The sequence below is a fragment of the Myotis brandtii genome, unplaced genomic scaffold, assembly GCF_000412655.1.
Source record: "Myotis brandtii unplaced genomic scaffold, ASM41265v1 scaffold882, whole genome shotgun sequence".
NCBI classification, from domain to species: Eukaryota; Metazoa; Chordata; class Mammalia; order Chiroptera; family Vespertilionidae; genus Myotis; species Myotis brandtii.
The window spans coordinates 200,242-214,937 of record NW_005371607.1 but is presented as its reverse complement, the minus strand read 5'-3'; the positions used below and the strand labels follow the sequence as shown (position 1 = coordinate 214,937).

The following is a 14,696-nucleotide window of genomic DNA, read 5'->3' as shown; positions in this document are numbered from 1 at the left end:
TTAAAACAATATGCTATATATGCCAGGTCCCTTGAAACATATGCTGTGCAGATGTTTCTTTCCTGCAGCGACTGTGTCAAGCAGCAAGAATGGACCGGCTTCCGGCACTGGTGGTTGTCTCTTCAGTTCTCTCCCCAGAGCCACAAACCCCGGGGGAGTGGCTGTGTATGAGATTTTGTCTGTTGGCCCTTTAAGAGGGCACCCGTGTGTCTAGCAGAGTCTGATCTCTCCCTGGCCGACAGAATCCCCAGTGATTTTCACAGCCAGATGTTACGTGGGCGCCTCCTACGGGACCTGGTGCTTTGGGCTGGGAAGCCCAGTGTGGGGTTGAGATCCCACACTCTGCAGGTGGCACCTTCGCAGAGAGCTCTCCCTCCAGAACCTCAGCACCGCCGTGGGAGTGGTCCAGCCCTTTTCACCTCTCAGACCTTCCTATCAGTCCTGACGTGGCTTCTCTAAATCCTTGGTTATCTGACTTCTGTCCAGCTAGTCTTCAGCTGATTCTTTAGGTTGCTTGTTCTATCTTGTAGTTGTGACTCCAGTTTGGTCCTGGGAGGAGGTAAGTGTAACTGCCACCTACTCTGCCAAGATCTTGGACCCTCCCCTCCCTCACTGGGCTTTTTCTTCCGTTCTCCCCTTGCTTCTTCAGAGCTGGGGTCTCCAACAGCTTCCCACTGTGGCTGGTGCGGGGTTCATCATCTTTAGTTTGTTACTTTAACCTTGTTCAACCTTTGTAAGGAATTCTTTTTATTAAAGTCCCTTATTTTAACCACTAGGAAGAATTCTATTTCCACCTGGTATAAGGGCTCTCTTCTTAAATTTATTCTTTTTTTTTTTTAGAAGCCACTGGCTTTTAAAAAATATATATTTTATTGATTTTTTACAAAGAGGAAGGGAGAGGGATAGAGAGTTAGAAACATCGATCAGTTGTCTCCTGCACACTCCCCACTGGGGATGTGCCGGCAACCAAGGTATATGCCCTTGACTGGAACCGAACCTGGGGCCCTTCAGTGTGCAGGCCGATGCTCTATCCACTGAGCCAAACTGGTTAGGGCTTAAATTGTTTCTTAAACTTTGAAGTATTAGAAGACATATCTGTCATGTGTGTGTTAAGGACTCCAGATCACTGTAGAGTAGTTTGGAGCTAATGTCTCAAAGTTAACACCAAAGATTATTTTTCTAACTTCTTCCATTCTGCACGGATCTGTCTAGAACATCTCATGGGCAGGAATGACATGGGTTGGGAAGAATCTTCATCCTCCTGAGTACTCAAGGGGCCAAAGAGCCGCTTGTGGCTCGCGAGCCTCAGTTTGCCAACCACTGGTCTAGAACATCTCATGGGCAGGAATGACTTGGGTTGGGAAGAATCTTCATCCTCCTGAGCCCTTGGACCACAATGCCTTCTAATATTATCGACTCCCACCATCATTTCTAACAAAGTTCTGTGTGTCTCTTCCTGTGGTCTGGGTGGGTTTCCACAGAGCAGCATCCGCGCCGTGTTGCCATGGTGTCACAACAGCAGGAATTGCCCAGCGCAGCATGCATCCCGAGTGGTGAAGGGGTTTTCCCTGTGAAAGAGAACAGCAACTGATTTAAATTTTACCGGTTCCAGAGCTCCATCAACACTTTCTACAAAGTCAAAGCAAGCAGGACATTCTCTCCAAAGGGACCTCAGCTCTAGGATAAAGACCCCTTACATTTCACGGAGCATCTCTGATCAATACACACACATCTGAGCAGCTCTGTAAGGAACATTGACTTTCTCAGCACCCAGGGGACTGTGGTGGGGAGAATGCTGAGTGGCACACAGCTTTTCTGCTTCCTGTTTTCTATTTCTATAAAATCGCTGAGGAATCACAGTGCCCAAACCCAGCTTCACATTCTGTGGGGACAGACTCTGCTCCAGGATCTGAGCTGCACGGACCCTCCCTGGGAGAACTGCTCCCCTCCGCCCTCATGCTGCTATGGCTGCTGCTTCTGGCCCTCGGTGGGTAGAAAGCTAGAGCAGGACTTGGGTGGGACCAGAGCAGAACCACCTGTGCGTGGGCATCTCAGAACCTCTTTTACTTATTTACTTATTTTTAAAAGCTTACTTTTATTTAATTTTTTGTTTTTTAATCCTCACCCGAGGATATTTTTCCATTGGTTTTTAGAGAGAGTGGAAGAGAGAGGGAAAGACATACAGAAATATCCATGTGGAAGAAACACATCGATTGGTTGCCTCCTGATGCACCCTGACCAGGGCCTGGGTGGGGAGGAGCCTGCAACCGAGGTAGGTGCCCTTCACCAGAATCGAACCTGGGACCCTTTCGTCTGCAGGCCAACGCTCTATCCATTGAACCAACCCGGCCAGGGCTCAGAACCTCTTTTAGGGCACAGGTCTCTCTGCCGGGATGAGTACGAGTGGGCTTTAGCTTCTTTCTCCTTCAGGTTATTATGCAGTGGCTACTGACCGGAGCAAGGTCCCCAGGAAAACCAACAGACTACGAATCTCTTTTCCAAATACGGATTCCTTCTTCCTCTGTTTCACATTCATTAATGCTCTGATCTCTAGGAAAATTCTTTAAAGGATATCTGTTTGGGTAAACTGTATTTCCGGACCATTGAAATGCTAGTGTACTCTGCTTCCACTCCACTTCCACTCCAAGATACCGCAGTTGTGTCTGAACTCTGACTCTCCTAGACTTAGATTGTAGAGAGGCTTTCCAGGCCTGCTGATTGTGGCTTTTGCGAGAAATATGAGTCTAGTATATGGATGCAAACATGACACGAGACCTGGAATAGGGAGGGAGGGAGGAGCAGGCTCCATGAGAAGACCCCTCCATTTGCTTCCTGGCCTTGCCTGGCTTCTGTGTTGCCACCAGGCGGGCAATGTGTCTCAAGCAAAACAATCTGTCTTCAAACGTCTAGAAAGATAAGGTGGGGGAGGAATAAATACACCGTGAAACGTCTGAGAATTTACCCGCAGAATAGCCCACCTCTGGTAAGGGGGTGAGCGATGTTTATAAATTGTTAGGACCTGCGCACTGGGTTCTGTGGGAGTGTTGTGTGTGAGAGAGGGAAGGAAAGGGGGTGAGTATAGGGGAAAGCAATAAAGAGAACGAGGGAGCATGGATAGAAGAGAATAAAAAGTAGGGATGGGGGAAGAAGATACAGAAGAAGAGAAGGACGTGGAGAATTGTTGGGGAAGTATTTAGAGAGTTACACATTTTTCTAAGAGTATAACAATCCCGGCGCAGTGCTAACCTCCCTGACTCTTCCCCCACAGGTCCCGTCGGCGTCCGGCCAGGTGAGTTACTCTCTTTGTTCTTTGAGGTCTCTGGGAACCGTGTGCGCTCTTCCAGGCAGCAGAGGTACTGCCTGCTCCAGCCTCTGAGCTCAGGGCTGCAGGGATCAGGCCCAGAATTGGGGGGAAAGAGTGAGGGGCCAGGGCCTCACCCTAGTCCTTGCTGTGGTACCAATACTCCACCGTCACCTTCTTCTCTGGGGTGGCTACCTGCCTGACGATGTGCGAAGGACCCTTCTCTGCCCTCTCAAGGCAGTAAGTTATTTGCTCTTTACGCTTAAGCCCCCGGACAGAAAACACGTTCACGGTGAAGGGAAAGCAGCCATACAGCGTACCCGTGAGAAAGCACTCTCCTGCTTATGGCCACAGACACTCAAAAGCGCCCCCAGAAGCAATGGAGGCAGAGGTGGAGACATACTCCCTACGATAGGAGGGAGCCAGAGGAACAAGGAGATGCTCTGCCTTACACGGGACTATCCCTCGACATTCCACTCAGATTGCAAACTACCCAGGCAGAACGCGTTTTCCATTATTATTATTATCATTATTATTATTATTATTTTAAAAATATATATTTATTGATTTCAGGGAGCAAGGGAGAGGGAGAGAGAGATTGAAACATCAATGATGAGAATCATGAATTCGCTGCCTCCTGCATGCCCCTTATTGGGGATCGAGCCCGCAACGCGGGCATGTGCCCTTGACTGGAATCGAACCCTGGACCCTTCAGGCCGCAGGCCGACACTCTATCCACTGAGCAAAACTGGCTAGGGCTTATTATTATTATTATTATTGATTAAAGTTATAATGTAATAAAATAAAGAGGACAACTTGCTTTTCTGTTAGGCTGGAAAGTTACATTTTCTTCTTTAATCATTTATTTGAGAAAGTATTCTATTACTGGGAGGAGACAGAATACTTATATATCTGATACTTTTTTATGTCTGACTATATAAGTTGCATTTTGTCTGAGGTAATTTTAAGCAAGAATGTTATTAACACATTATAGGGTCTCGGGATCAGCCTCATACACTCCAGCAAACTTCCTGAAATTACGGTAAATGTGTATGAACGTACATTTGCCCCTTCCTCTAAGGAACAGGTAAAATGTCGGAGCTAAAGGCCGTTTACCTAGATGTATGACAGTCAAGTTCTTGTTCCAGGCTCAGGATAGTCAGGAGTCATCATTTTTCATCTATCTCTAGCCCTGTCATTGTTACCAAATTGGTCACATAAATCTTACTCCTCAAACATTTGTTTAGTCAAATTGGTTTTATCTCTATCCTCTTCACGGAAAACCTTGCCCAGTATCAGTCTAGAGAGCGAAAATGTTGGGCCTTCATGAGGGCTTAAGACTTCTCTCTCTTTAATAAGAACGAATGCCCCCGCCAGTCATGAAACCGCCCCGTCTAAGAGTGTGACTTTCAAAGTGGCTAAAGGTATGGAGCTGTTGTCTCTGAACTTGTCTAACCACTTTGCTCTACAGGAACAAAGTGACAGAAACAACATTCTAGTCTGTGCCTCCAACATATTGTGCTGATTCCTATATTGAAACATTTTTTCTTTTTGAAATATGTTTAAATATACACACAAACAATGGAAAAGATGAGACACGTTTGCTAGAATATGGAAGTTCTAACTCTTTTCTCCCCACCCCCTTGCGGATTCCACTTTGGGGACTGGCTCTAACTCCACGAGGAGAGGGTGTCTGTTCTGAGACAAGGCCCCGAGCGTGGGTTCCTGTTTTCTCTACATACAGTCACGGCTGGAGGAATACACCGGGCAGGCGGCTGAGTCCATATTCTCCCGCCTTGGTTCTCTCTTCCTCCATGTGTTCCTCCAGGCCGGACACTTCCTTCCTTTTTAAAAAAATTCTCACCCGAGGATATTTTCCGTTGATTTTAGAGAGAGTGGAAGAGAGAGGGACAGGCAGAGAGAAACATCGATGTGAGAGAAACACATTGATTATATGCCTTCATCCTGAGCCCTGACCAGGGCCTAGGCCGGGGAGGAGCCCTTGGCCAGAATCGAACCCGGGACCCTTCGGTCCGCAGGCCGACGCTCTATCCACTGAGCCAGACTGGCTATGACACTTCCTCTCTTTATGCTAAAGGGGCATGGTTTAAGGTTCAGGCCTGGGGTTAGGCGTTTTATTAGAGCACACACTTCCCCTGAAATTTAACCCAGTGTATTACAATCCCAAATTGGTACTAGAACCTGAATTTCTAGCTCAGTTACCACCTAAAAAATTCCCCCCAAATGCCCAAGGGTTCAGGGCTGGGTCACAAAGCACTATGATGGCTGGCTCTTCTTCCCTCTGCACAAGCTTTTGAAGAACAGTCCACCAGCCCCCCTCCCAGCTTCTAAAGTTGTTGCTTTTTTCCTGCGAGGGCAGATCCACTACCACGTGCTGCTCCTTAGCTCTCTGACGACCACTCTCCTCCAAGGGGAGGCAATGACCCCAACAAGCAGGTTCCCAGAAGCCTCTGCCAAACGCATTCCAGTAGAAAATTCTAAATAATTGCCATTGAGACCCCCGGGCTGATGTCTCAGGGGCCCAGATGGTGTCGTCTAGGGAGAATGACAAAGGGAAGGTCTCTGAATTGTACTGCTGCGCCGAGTCTCTCAGAGATGAGAGATGCAGAGAAAGGTAATTGCGACTGTCAAGGGGACAGGAGGTCATCTGGAATGGAGATAAGGAGATGTCAGTGGAATTGGTTTACATGCATATTTAGTCCAGAAAATTGTTGGCACTTGAATAAATCAAAAACAGACATAAAAACAGCAGGATGTGTAGAAGACAAAAGATGTCTGTCACTAAGTGAAATAGAGCTCACCTTAGCCAGTTTGGCTCAGTGGATAGGGTCCCGGGTTTGATTCCAGTCAGGGACACATGCCCGGGTTACAGGTTTGATCCCCAGTAAAGGGGAGGGGGTGCAGGAAGCAGCCAATCAATGATTCTCTCTTATCATTGATGTTTCTATCTCTCTCTCCCTCTCTCTTCCTCTCTGAAATCAATAAAAATATATTTTAAAAGAAGAAAAATGAATAAATAGAGCTCACCTTTGCTGAGCAGGGAAGCCAGAAAGGCCAGGAGATTCTAAGGAATCTGTGGCTGCCTGGCTTCATGTGTGTGTGTGTGTGTGTGTGTGTGTGTGTGTGTGTGTGTGCTGTCTTTTCCTGTAAGAACAGGTGTTAGAGTGCTGGCGCAGGGCGTGCCCTGTGGGTACAGGTACTTTTGCATCTTTTGCAGACTGGCTCAGCATCGACCTGCAAAGCCATGCCTACGAAGGAGACAGGGTGGTTGTGAGGTGCTCTGGAGAAGACAATGGTAAAATAAAGAAACTGATGTACTACAAGGATGGCTCTCGGATAGCCACCTACTCTAGCGCCTCGAGCTACACCATTTCCAATGCAAGACCCAGTGACAGTGGCTCCTATTACTGTAAGTCAGATAAGACACTGTTGTACTTCTTTGAGGAGACAGAAGGATCACGCACTCAGTGGCTCACTGTCCAAGGTGAGGGTCTCACTATTCAAGTGGAAAAGCCTGGGGAGAAGTAGGGCCTGTGTGGGTGGCCCAGGCTGCAGGGCAGAGGAGACCACCCAGAGAGGCAGAAACTGGGGGTGTCTGTGTGTGTTGGAGTCTGGGGCTTGTGTGTCCTGCTCATTGGGGCTGAGAAGACAAGGGACTTCTCCACGGGAGCTCCACAGCTCCCTGACGGGGGTCTCTGTTTAATTCTTCCCTTCAGAGCTGTTTCCAGCACCTTCCCTGACAGTCAGCTCCTTGCAGCCCGTCGAGGAGACCTCGGTGACCCTGTCCTGTGATACCCGGCTCCCCTCGGAGAGGTCATGGACCCCGCTTCAGTACTCCCTCTTCAGGGATGGCCACACCCTAAAATCCCGGAGCTCCTCCGGGTTTTGGACCTTAGCATTAAGGAAAGAAGACTCCGGAAATTACTGGTGCGAGGCAATGACAGCATCGCGCAGTGTCTCAAAGCGGAGTCGTCAGTCCTACGTCCAGGTGCACAGTGAGTGTCAGCGGCTGGGCTGGCTGGGGAGCTGCTGTCCTCAGTGCTAGAGGGACCCCTCCGAGACTCAGAAATCTCTGGAGAGGAGAAGACTAATAGAAATGTACCGAGTACAAGGCATTGCTCAGAGCAGTTTTATTTTTAGTGCTCCCAGAACCCTGTGAAATACTGAAGTGTGAACAGTATCTATAAAGTAGGTACTATTTCCATCCCCATTTGACACACGAGGAAACAAAGCACAGAGCTGTTCAGTGACCTGCCCAAGGGAACACAGCATGTAAGTAGCACAGTTGGAATTGAACCTGAGCACCCTGGTGGCAGGATATGCCCTTTAAAAAAATATAGTTTTTATTGATTTCAGAGAGGAAGGGAGAAGGAGAGAGACAGAAACATCAATGATGAAAGAGAATCATTGGTTGGCTGCCTCCTGCAGGCCGCCTCTTGGGAATCGAGTCGGCAACCCGGGCATGTGCCCTTGACCAGAATCGAACCCAGGACCCTTTGGTCCACAGGCCAACACTCTATCCACTGAGTCAAACCAGCTAGGGGGGTATATGCCCTTTTATCCACCTTGCTACACTTCCCATCTCAACTTTGCCAGTGGAGAGTGGTAACATAGCAGCTACCAATTGTAGAATCTCTGCAGTGTAGCAGTTGCTTGATACAGGTACGTCTATTTATCGTTATGAAAAGTCTGTGCAGCTGGTATGACTATCCACACTTTCTCGCTAAGAAAACTGCAGCTCAGAGCGATGAACTGACCTACCAAGACCATGTGGCAGAGCTGGGTGAGGGCTGCACAGCCCGTGTGTTCCCCCCACGCCCTCTGTCCCAAGTGCATCAGGAGCTCAGAAGGGAAAGACGCTGTGGGCTGCAGGCATGAGAGAGGGCCAGTAAGTGTGCAGACAGTGAGAGGTCAGATTTTTAGAAGACTGAGTTGCAGGGTGCTCTTGCCTGATAGCCCTGAGCATGCTCCCTCCTCACCAAGAGCCTCCTCGGCATACAATCCACTCCAACCATTCCACCTGCCGTAAAGCTCAGCTGCTGGCCCGGCCTCCGCACCAGGCCCCCATCTGCCATCTCGTGTTCCCACAGGGGTCCCCGTGTCTGGCGCGCTCCTGGAGACCCAGCCCCAGGGCGGGCAGGCGGTTGAAGGAAAGGGGCTGGTCTTGATCTGCTCTGTGGCCGAAGGCACAGGGGAAACCACGTTCTCCTGGCACCGAGCGGACACAGGGGAGCGTCTGGGGAGTAAGAGCCAGCGTTCCCGGAGATCAGAGCTGGAGATCCCTGACATCAGGGAGAGCCATGCGGGGGGATACTACTGCACAGCTGACAACACCCAGAGCCCTATCCAGAGCGAGGTGGTGAACATCACCGTGAAAAGTAAGTACCGCTCTCATGGTTGGCCGGCAACTTCCAACGGGAGCCAGTTTCCTGTGTTGCAGCAAGGATGCCCCTAGGATGACCAGGAACAGGGCCGGGAAGAGGTTGAGCGCATGGGAGGGTTGTTGCAATGATGGTGGTGGCGTGGCGGTGGGAGTGGCAGCATTAGCAGAGGAGCTAAAGAAGGATGACAGTGGGAGGGACCAGGCAGGTAGCGTGGCACGGCCAGAGGCATATTTTTCAGAATTGCTCAGCAGAAGTTGTCAAAGCTCTTCTGAAACGGTCTCTGCAGCATTCGGTTGGGAGGCACGGCGGTGGGAAAGAAGCCACGGGCTGGGGAGAATCTGTGAGACGCTTGGGTGGGGGTGGAGAGGGTTGTAAGTCGGTTCTAGCAGGGGAGACCTTCTTTGATGGACCCTTCTACTTCCCTCAGTTCCAGCGTCGCACCCTGTCCTCACCCTCAGTGCTCCTGAGGCCCAAGCCTTCATTGGGGACACGGTGGAGCTTCATTGTGAAGACAAGAGAGCACACCCCCCGGTTCTGTACTCATTTTATCACAAGAATGTCTCCCTGGGGAACATCTCAGTGCCTTCCGGGGGCAGAGCATCCTTCAGCCTCTCTTTGACCAGAGAACATATTGGAAACTATTCCTGTGAGGCCAACAATGGCCTGGGGGCCCAGCGCAGTGAGGAGGTGGCACTCAACGTCACAGGTAGGTCATGTCCAATGTCTTCTTCCAGGGGACCATTTGCAATTAGGTCAAGCAATGGCTTATGGGTCCTTGAATTTCCCTGTCCCTCAGGGAATCAGAGTTCAACTAGAGCAAGTATGTCAAATGCAAAGACTGGTACGGGCCAAAATAAACAGAAGCTTCAATGTTCATAGAAACGTAGGTTTATTTCGATAGAGACATGCTGAATAAAATGGGCTGAAATAAATGAGTCATCGTTAACATAAAATAATAGAACATTTTAATAAAAATTAATATTTTTTTCTTGAACACTAACTTACCAAACACTGAATAACTGCACAAATTAATAAGTGTAATGAAAAGAAACCTATTTTTCTTGTTCTTCAAAAGCGAAATATTTCCTGTTGTGCACACCAAACAAGTCAGTCCAAGACTAATGATGTGGCCATCGGCTGCTAAAATATTCGCCGCTAGTATTAGTGGAGAGAAAGGGTGCGCCTGCGCGTAAGGCGCGTAAGGGAAATGAATTCGATATGATGATAGTAATCAGTCATTAGCGAACATTGCAGTGTGTTATTAATAATTATGTCTAACAGGATATTGTAAAAATTAAGTTGCGAAATTTTTATTAAAACGTTTCTTATATACCGTTATGTTGGCTGGGCTGCAGAAATATTTGTTGTGGGCCACATGTGGCCCACGGGCCGTGAGTTTGACATGCTTGAACTCGAGCGTCCATCTGTTCTCTTAGGCTTTCTTTTCCATTGGTCTTAACAACAGTATCACTGGCCTTCCCCTTTCCCCTTCCGGTTTCCCTTTTACTTTACATCATCAGATGTGTGTGAAATAGATACTACAGCATTTGTAGGGCACTTTGCTGGGGTAAGTCAGCATTGACAGTGAGGCATGGCTACATCCCTGAGGGAGGAGGGAGCTACCACTGAGATAGGGACACTCAGCTCACAGTGGGTAAGGAGATACAACTAAGCTTTATAAATACGTAGGAAAAAGTAGAAAAACCATGAACAAACCAGATTCTGGAATTCAAAACGTTACTAGGATTATCTCATTTAATCTCCATAACAACCCCCATTTTACTAATAAATAAGATTTAGACCAAGTCACTTGTCTGAGGTCCCACAGCTAATAGGTCACACACAAAAATGAAACTCTAGGCAAGGGCTACAGGAATCAAGAAACTTTGCCCTTTGCCACTCTTTTTAATATAATGGTCGTAAGATTTTTCTTAAATTTATTATTGCAAAGGACATTTAATAGGTTTACTAATGGGGAATAATTATTGAATTCTGGATGTAAACCCTTCTTAGCATCAAGTCATCATAGGTAGTAGGACATACAGTTTGCTCACAATTTATTTCAAAATTCTGTATTCTTATGTATGTGTTTCCTTTCTTGAGCTGTACTCATCTAGTTTTGGTTTCAAGGATAGGTTAGCCTCATAGGGATCATTTCAGAAGCTTTCCATGTTTTCTGTAAAACAGTTAAAACAACATTTGAATTATCTACTAGTTAAAAGTATTTGGAACTAGGCCTAACAATTTTCTGAGCCTGGTAGATTTTTACCTCCATTATCAAACCTTTTTTCCTTTATCTTTTCAAATTTCCCACCTTTTAAAAAATAATTTGGATACTTTTGCTCAAAACTTGGGGCAATTCAGCTCAGTGTGGCTCAGTGGATGAGCGTCGCAGTTTTCTGAGCCTGGTAGATTTTTACCTCCATTATCAAATCTTTTTTCCTTTATCTTTTCAAATTTCCAACCCTTAAAAAAAAATTGGATACTTTCGCTCAAAACTTGGGGCAATTCAGCTCAGTGTGTCTCAGTGGATGAGTGTTGACCTATGAACCAGGAGGTCAGGGCACATGCCCAGGTTTCCAGTTCAATCCCCAGGGTGGGCATGCAGGAGGCGGCTGATCAATGATCCTCTCACATCATTGATGTTTCTATTTCTTTCTATCTCCTTTCCTCTCTGAAATCAATAAAAAATATTTTTAAAGACTTGGGGCATTTTATGTAGATTTTCAAATTTATCACATACTGTTGACCATCATATTATCTAATTTTTAAGTAGCTGTCAGATTTTTATTATGCTCTCTTCACATTTATAGTTTGTTTGTGTGATCTCTTAGAATTTATTAATAAGATTTGCCAGAGATTTGTCTATTACAATGCACTTTTTAAACAGCCAGAGTTAATATTAAAATCTATTTGGCTTTTGGTTTTCTGATTCATTTATTTCTCTTTTATCTTCCCTAAAACTTTCCTCCTTTTGTTTTAAATTTATTTTATGTTGTTCTTTCTTTAATTTCTTAAGCACATATAAAGTTTTTATCTTTATTTGTTTTCTCATAAATACATTTATAATTTTCTTTTGACCGCAGAACATGTTGGGAGCTATTCCTGTGAGGCCAACTAGGATCAGCAATGGGCATGGCTCAATGTGCAACTGGATGCAAGCGTTCTGTCTTTGCCTCCCCTCCTCCCCGTGAATTTCTCCACTCCCTTAATTCTCAGACAGACAGGGCTGACCACTGACGGCAGCGCTAGGCTTACCTCCCTCCTTTCTGCTAGAGCTCCTAGAGAAAAGAGTCTTTTTTTAAAAAATATATTTTATTGATTTTTTTACAGAGAGTAAGGGAGAGGGATAGAGAGTTAGAAACACCAGTGAGAGAGCAACATTGATCAGCTGCCTCCTGCACACCACCCACTGGGGATGTGCCCGCAACCAAGGTACATGCCCTTGACCGGAATCAAACCCGGGACCTTTCAGTCCACAGGCCAACACTCTATCCACTGAGCCAAACCGGTTAGGGCAAAAAGAGTCTTTTAAAAAACGATTCCAACTTAAAACCAACCAATCAACCAACAACAAACAGGTGGAGATCAGAGATGAACAAGTCTGAGTTACGTATTCACCCTCTCCCTCTGCATTGAAGCTGGACCTGTGATTGAGGAAGTGATCCACAGCGTCTGGTGCAGTTTTCAAAAGGAAAATGAGTAACTCAGTTGACCTAAAACAGCGGTCCTCAACCTGTGGGTCGCCACCCCTTTGGGGATCGAACGACCCTTTCACAGGGGTGGCCTAAGACCATCAGAAAACACATATATAATTACATATTGTTTTTGTGATTAATCACTATGCTTTAATTATGTTCAATTTGTAACAATGAAAATACATCCTGCATGTCAGATATTTACATTACGATTCATAACAGTAGCAAAATTACAGTTATGAAGTAGCAACGAAAATAATTTTATGGTTGGGGGTCACCACAACATGAGGAGCTGTATTAAAGGGTCGCGGCATTAGGAAGGTTGAGAACCACTGACCTAAAGGCTTTCCCTAGTCTCCATTTCTAGGGAAGAGCTAGCTCTATCCTTCTCTTTTTCCAAGATCTTTCCGAGCCCATGAGAATCAAACCATAAATCTGTGTGTCCCCACATTCCTTTATTATCAGAGAGCAAAGGCTCTCCCCCGTGCTCTTGAGTGGGAGCCTTTGGTGGGTTGGATGATGCTAGGAGATGGTCATGCAGTGGGATAGAGCCAGAACTCGGTGACTCAAGCCCCTTAGCCCATACCACACACACAACCACCAGCAAGCCCTCCCTCCGAACCCTGGGAACTACCGTAAGCACATTTCTGAACGCTCTCTGACCCCTTCTGTTTTCAGAGCCCCCACCCAAGACCCGCTTGGTGAATGGTGCTCACCGCTGTGAAGGGCGAGTGGAGGTGGAGCGGGACGGCCGCTGGGGCACTGTCTGTGATGACGGCTGGGGCCTGAAGGAGGTGGCCGTGGTGTGCCGGGAGCTGGGCTGTGGAGCAGCCAAGCACACCCCCGCGGGCCTGTTATACCCGCCGCTGGCAGAGGAGGCCCAGCCTGTGTTCATCCAGGTAGCCCTGTGCAACGGGACGGAGGAGGCACTGGCGGAATGTGAGCAGGTTGAAACCTTTGACTGTGGGCATGACGAGGACGCGGGTGCAGTGTGTGAAGGTGTGTGATGGCAGGGCCTGGGGAATGGAATATTACTCGGCCATATACCATGTGATTTCGCTTATATGTGGAATCTAAAACACAATAAACAAGCAAAATAAATAAACTCATAGATACAAAGAACAAACCAATGGTTGCCAAATTGGAGGGGGTTGGGTCACTGAATGAAAAAGGTGAAGAAATTAAAAAGTACAAATTGGCAATTGCAAAATAATCATGGAGATGTAAAGTACAACATAGAAAATATAGTCAATAGTGTTGTAATAACTCTGTCTGGTGCCAGCTGGGCACTAGACTTATTGGGGAGATCACTTCATAAGTTTTATAAATGTCTAATCACTATGCTGTATACTTGAAACTAATATAATATCAAATATCCACTGTAATCTCTATATATAAAAGCCTAAGCAACCAAACAACCAAATGACCGAATGCCCTGTCGCTATGACGCACACTCCCCACCAGGGGCAGACGCTCAACACAGGAGCTGCCCTCTGGTGGCCAGTGTGTTCCCACAGCCAACCTCCCGTGGTCCCTTCCCCTGGCTGGCCAACCTCCCATGGCCCTGATCAGCCCCAATCACCAGCCAGGCTGAGGGACCCTACCTGTGCATGAATTTGTGCACCAGGCCTCTAGTTTAAAAATAAAAAAAATATTTTTAATTGTTCTATAATCCCATCAGCTCTTGTGAATTCTTTATCTTAAAAAAAATCTACTTATCAATATAAATCCAAAAGTAGGAGCAACACTGGATAAGGAAAATCCAAGTGGTTTTTTTCCTCCCTAAATGCTAAGGGGGCTGGGGGTAGAGGGTTGCTGAGGGATGCATGTTGGAAAGACTCCAGGTCTATCAAGGAAACCAGGCCACAGACTGTAGAAATAGAGCTCCCTGAGGATGCAGGGAAATGAAAGAAATCCCACTGCATATCCCAGAGCCTCCCAAGCTTGAGCCAGACGGAAAGGGAGTGAGACCTCCCTCAGCAGGGCCCCAGGCTCTGCTGGAGCAGCTCATCCCACGGGCCAGGAGCACAACCAGCCTTGAGAGACCAGTGATGAGAAGAAGCTTTTGAAGTACTGGGTCAATGCCCAACTTTTTAAAAATTAATTTTAAAAAGATACATATTTTTATTGATTTCAGAGAGGAATGGAGAAGGGAAGAGATAGAAACATCAATGATGAGAGAGAATCATTAATTGGCTGCCTCCTGCACGACCATGTGGGATGGAGCCTGCGACCCAGACATGTTCCTCAACCAGGAATGAAACCTGTGACTTCCTGGTTCATAGGTCGACA

General features: G+C 46.9%; 1 protein-coding gene across 2 annotated transcripts; it reads left to right on the top strand.

Moving 5' to 3' along the window:
• The first annotated feature begins 1,882 nt into the window (after positions 1 to 1,882).
• LOC102257291 (Fc receptor-like protein 2) lies at positions 1,883 to 13,737 on the top strand. 2 transcript variants are annotated; one of them, XM_005884944.2, is made up of 7 exons: positions 1,883 to 1,987; positions 3,269 to 3,289; positions 6,540 to 6,806; positions 7,039 to 7,317; positions 8,413 to 8,700; positions 9,134 to 9,412; positions 13,083 to 13,737. In XM_005884944.2, exons 1-7 carry the CDS (start codon positions 1,957 to 1,959, stop codon positions 13,409 to 13,411), a joined length of 1,494 nt encoding a protein of 497 aa, XP_005885006.1. In that variant the 5' UTR covers positions 1,883 to 1,956; the 3' UTR covers positions 13,412 to 13,737. The 2 variants fall into 2 exon arrangements, with proteins under 2 accessions (XP_005885006.1, XP_014387834.1); XM_014532348.1 differs by lacking the exon at positions 6,540 to 6,806.
• Positions 13,738 to 14,696: the final 959 nt, after the last annotated feature.

What these genes read in the sequence shown, in the direction of transcription:
- LOC102257291 (XM_005884944.2), top strand. Translation starts at nt 1,957, where the DNA reads ATGCTGCTATGGCTGCTGCTTCTGGCCCTCG. An exon ending in TCAGTGGCTCACTGTCCAAG is followed by an intron (nt 6,807 to 7,038) that starts GTGAGGGTCTCA and finishes TCTTCCCTTCAG; the next exon opens with AGCTGTTTCCAGCACCTTCC. An exon ending in GGTGAACATCACCGTGAAAA is followed by an intron (nt 8,701 to 9,133) that starts GTAAGTACCGCT and finishes TACTTCCCTCAG; the next exon opens with TTCCAGCGTCGCACCCTGTC.